Consider the following 4169-nt stretch of genomic DNA (forward strand, 5'->3'; position numbering starts at 1 on the left):
AAGTCAACCAACCAACCAAGCTCATCAAGAGGCTATTCTGAAATTACCCAAAAAGCAGCCATAGCTCTCATGACTTTTGATCCGTCATTCGACCCCAATGTGCGAATGTGTGCGTAGTCATCCTGCGTGTTAAAGTCGTGTTCTGTGTAATTCAATGTATGCCACAGGGAGGTGTACAGGCAAAAGAAACAAACAAACGCCATATTAACATGTGTTGTACAATTTTTATGCTTTCCCCTTCATCTAACCAAACAATAAAAAAGATTTTACACCTTCTCTGACTCGCTACCACTCCCATTGCTCCCCTTTCCCTTCTTGGCAAATAGCTTCGTCATAGGAGCAAAGGCTCGTGCGCAGACCTCGTAGGCCTTGACAAATGGCCTCGTCACGATGGCAACTATCCGGCCAAATGTCTCATCCGGGAAGCAGCGAACCACCATGGCCCAGGGGATAGAGAGCATAGGCAAGATGATGCAGACAGCCCACTGAACGCCGTCGATGGGAACGACCGAGAACACTTTGCCGCCTACAAAGACGATGGCGACCTGACAGCCGGCCATGAAGGTGTTGATGGTAATGAAGAATGGATTCCGCTGTAGTCCCTCGAGGATGTTGAAGTCATTGTCGAGTCGACGGCAGTTGAACTCGTTGAAGATCTGCATCCAAACAAACGTGTTGAAAACCATGGTCGCAAGCTGGTCGATGCGGTTAGGGTCCGACATGTCGTAGCCAAAGATTTTGCCTCCAGCAAAGTACAGAATCACCGTCAGCGCAACCTGGAAAATGGACTGCCCAATAATCATCTTCCACATGTTGAGCGTGATGAGAGGTGCCGACTTGCCCTGCGGGGGACGATCTAGGATCCGGTCGGTCGGTGGATCCGTGGCCAGGACAATGCCGGCGAAGGTGTCCATGAAAAGATTGACCCACAGGAGCTGAACGGCTGTGAGAACCGACTTCATTTCAGGGTGACTGACTGCAGAAACAAAAGCGAGGATGACAGCCGTAATGGAAACCGTTATCTGAAACTGCAGAAACTTCTGCACTGAATCGTTGACGGCTCGACCCCATTTAAGGGCAACGATGATTGAGCTAAAGTTATCGTCCATAAGAATGATTTGGGACGCTTCTTTGGCGACTTCGGTGCCCGAAATGCCCATTGAAAACCCGACGTCTGCGGCCTTAAGTGCAGGCGCGTCGTTGGTGCCATCTCCGGTGACGGCAACAGTCTCGCCAAGAGCTTTGAGTTTGCGGACGAGGATGCGTTTGTCCTCGGGGGAGGAACGAGCAAGGACTTGCAGGCGAGGGACGATGGCCATCATCTCTGCATCGCCCAGCGTGCGGAAGACAGGACCCTCCATGATAACCCCTCCGTCCGAGCCAGTGTAAATTCCGCATTCGGTGGCGATGGCCTGAGCCGTAACGGCATTATCACCAGTAACCATGCGCACCATGACGCCAGCCATTTTGGCCTTGGCCACTGCCTTGGGTACTCCCGGGCGAACAGGATCTTGGATTCCAACCACACCGAGGAACACGAGATTTCGAAGAATGTCAGAAAGCTTGACATGGCCTTCTTCATCCGCGTGAATCTCTGGCGGCGGCCACGAAGGGTAATCGCGGTACACGAGGCCAATGGTGCGAAGAGACTGTCGAGCATATGATTCGATTGTAGCGCGGATGGCCATGTTATCCGAAGGGCTCAGGTCATTGATGCCCAGGCTGGTAGCCGATTCAGCGGTGACGACTTCAGCCTTTTGGTTGCAGTAGCTGAGCAGGATCTCTGAGGCACCCTTGACGAGCAGGCGGTACCCTTGGCCACCGCGAAGCCCAATCACCGCAGCCATGCATTTCTTGGATGAGTCGAATGGCATTATCTGAACGATCGACTCGTTGGCCCGGACCTCGGCGACCGACGACATGCCGAGGTGGTCACGAGCAAGCTGAAGGAGGGCCGTCTCCGTTTTGGACCCGATGAAGGCAAATTGACCATGCTCCTCTCCCTCGAACGCCGTCGAGTTGATAGCAACAGACTGGACTATGGCATCCTTGGCGGCTTGTGAAAGCGCCGAGGACCACTGGGTGACGCTGACTGAAGAGGCGGATGGGTTTTCCGAAGCCCTGTCGAATTTGGTCGAGCCAAAGGTGCCAGCCACAACGGTCATCTTGTTCGTAGTCAACGTACCTGTCTTGTCGGAACAAATGGTGGTGGCATTACCCATGGTCTCGCAGGATCTCAGGACTCGGACAAGATTGTTTTCTTTCAATAGGCGCTTGGTGGCGAATGCGAGTGCAAGAGTAACGGCCAGTGGCAGACCTTCAGGCACGGCAACGACAATGACGGTGATTGCAACGATCTGTGATTCCGAGTTAGATTATCACTCTATGTGCCAGCCTGGCGCCTGGTGGGACCTAGTAACCTACAAACATGTCCAGAAAAAAGGACGCCTTTTCTGCTGGCGAGCGAGGGTCATTGGCGAGGTTGCCAAGAAAGCGGAACAAGAGAACGAAAAAGAGGAAAGACGCAGAGCTGACTGCCCATTTGGAGATGTTGATGGCCAGACCACCAAGCTTGACCTGAAGCGGTGTAGGCTCGACCTCGGTTCGAATGCTCATCATGATCTTGCCAAAGCTTGAGTGTACGCCCACAGACGTGCAAACATAGCTCCCAACACCCTCAAGCACACGGGCGCCAGAGATGATGAAGGGGTCGAGATCTTTGACCTTGGTGCCCGACTCAAGCATGCGCATAACCTGCTCGCCGCCAGTCTTCTTGAGCGCGTCCGACTCGCCCGTGGCTGTTGACTCATCGCACTTGACATCGTGCCCAGATATGAAGATACCATCAACTGGTATCACATCACCAGGCTCCAGCTGTATAACGTCACCGACAAGAAGCTCTTCCACGTTGATGACTTGAGCCCGGCCGGAGCGAATGACCTTGATCTCACGATCGTCCTTTTTCTTGTTCAGTCGGACAAAGGCGCGTTCCTTCTGCCAGTCCATAAGCCCGCCGACCACGACGACGATGACAACCGCAACTACAATGGCGACTCCTTCCACCCAGTCCACAGGCAGTGGTGACCCTGGAGGATGCTCAGAACCAAACGTCTCATACAGGCCTAGAGCTAACGAGATGGCGGCGGCGATGCTGAGAACGATGAGCACCTTCTCCTTGTATGCACTCCACATGAGCTTGTATAATGGAGTGGCCTTCTTGGATGGTAGCACATTCTTGCCGAAGACCCTGGCACGGTCGACAAAGCGGCCCGACCCGGCGGGAGCGGCCGTGTTGGCATGCTTCTCGAAGCTCTTGACCCAGGGGTTCACCGCATGCTCGAATGAGATTCTGTAGGGTGCCGAAATCTCATCAACGCTCAGCCCTGTCTTCACGTCCGTCTGCAGTCCCCTCTCAATACCCTTCAGACCGCCGAGAGCCCGGAATGCATCGAGGGACTTGGGGTTAAGAAGTTTGCCGAGCTGCCCGGGACTGAAGGCAAATGGGTTGTTTTCAACCTTGAAGTCGGCCTCGGTGCCTGGGTCAGGTCTCAATGCTGCGCCCACATCGACGGGCGGCGCACCAATTGCAGTAGCCAGACTTGAGGAGCGACTCCTGGTCGCTGGGGTCGCAAACGGATTGAGCTGAGAAGACGCGGCGGTGGGAGGGCGGATGGTTGTGGCGCTGCTGGGAGTGCGGCCGTGGCTAGCTACCATCACCAGCTCAGAGGGATCTGTTGGGAAATGATGTGTCTGCGGGTCCACCGGGGAGTCTTCGTCTATGGGCTGGACCCTGTTGGTAAGTGTGCTCGGGACCATCTTGATCTCGTGAGATCTACTCGAACCTTGACAGGCTGGTGGTTGCTTGGGGGTATAATAGAAGAAGAAAAAAAGAAGAAGCACAAGACAAAAAGGAGGCCTAGTAACCAGTAGGCAAAATTTGAGTTCTAGTCAATAGAACTATCAGTAGAATTAAAGTCGGCATCAAACGGCAGAGGTATAAGCAAATAAGGTGCGTCGAGAAGGCAACAAAGATGACCCTGAGGTTGCGACTCTGTCGACAACCTTGTATGAGTTGGCGGTGGGAAGAAAAAAAAAAGAAGGAGAGTAAGCTCACTTGAGGATAGCGACCATGGCTCATGGCTTCTATTATACATTTGGACGACGGCAGA

At 53.6% G+C, this 4169-nt stretch overlaps 1 protein-coding gene across 1 annotated transcript; it reads right to left on the reverse strand.

The window, feature by feature from the left end:
• Positions 1-266: 266 nt before the first annotated feature.
• PpBr36_09857 (uncharacterized protein) lies at positions 267-3816 on the reverse strand (the record flags this gene model as incomplete). The annotated part of the gene is made up of 2 exons (XM_029896976.1): positions 267-2357; positions 2425-3816. 2 exons carry the CDS (start codon positions 3814-3816, stop codon positions 267-269), a joined length of 3483 nt encoding a protein of 1160 aa, XP_029745128.1.
• Between the last annotated feature and the right edge of the window lie 353 nt (positions 3817-4169).

This window comes from Pyricularia pennisetigena, assembly GCF_004337985.1.
Source record: "Pyricularia pennisetigena strain Br36 chromosome 7 map unlocalized Pyricularia_pennisetigena_Br36_Scf_7, whole genome shotgun sequence".
Taxonomy (NCBI): Eukaryota; Fungi; Ascomycota; class Sordariomycetes; order Magnaporthales; family Pyriculariaceae; genus Pyricularia; species Pyricularia pennisetigena.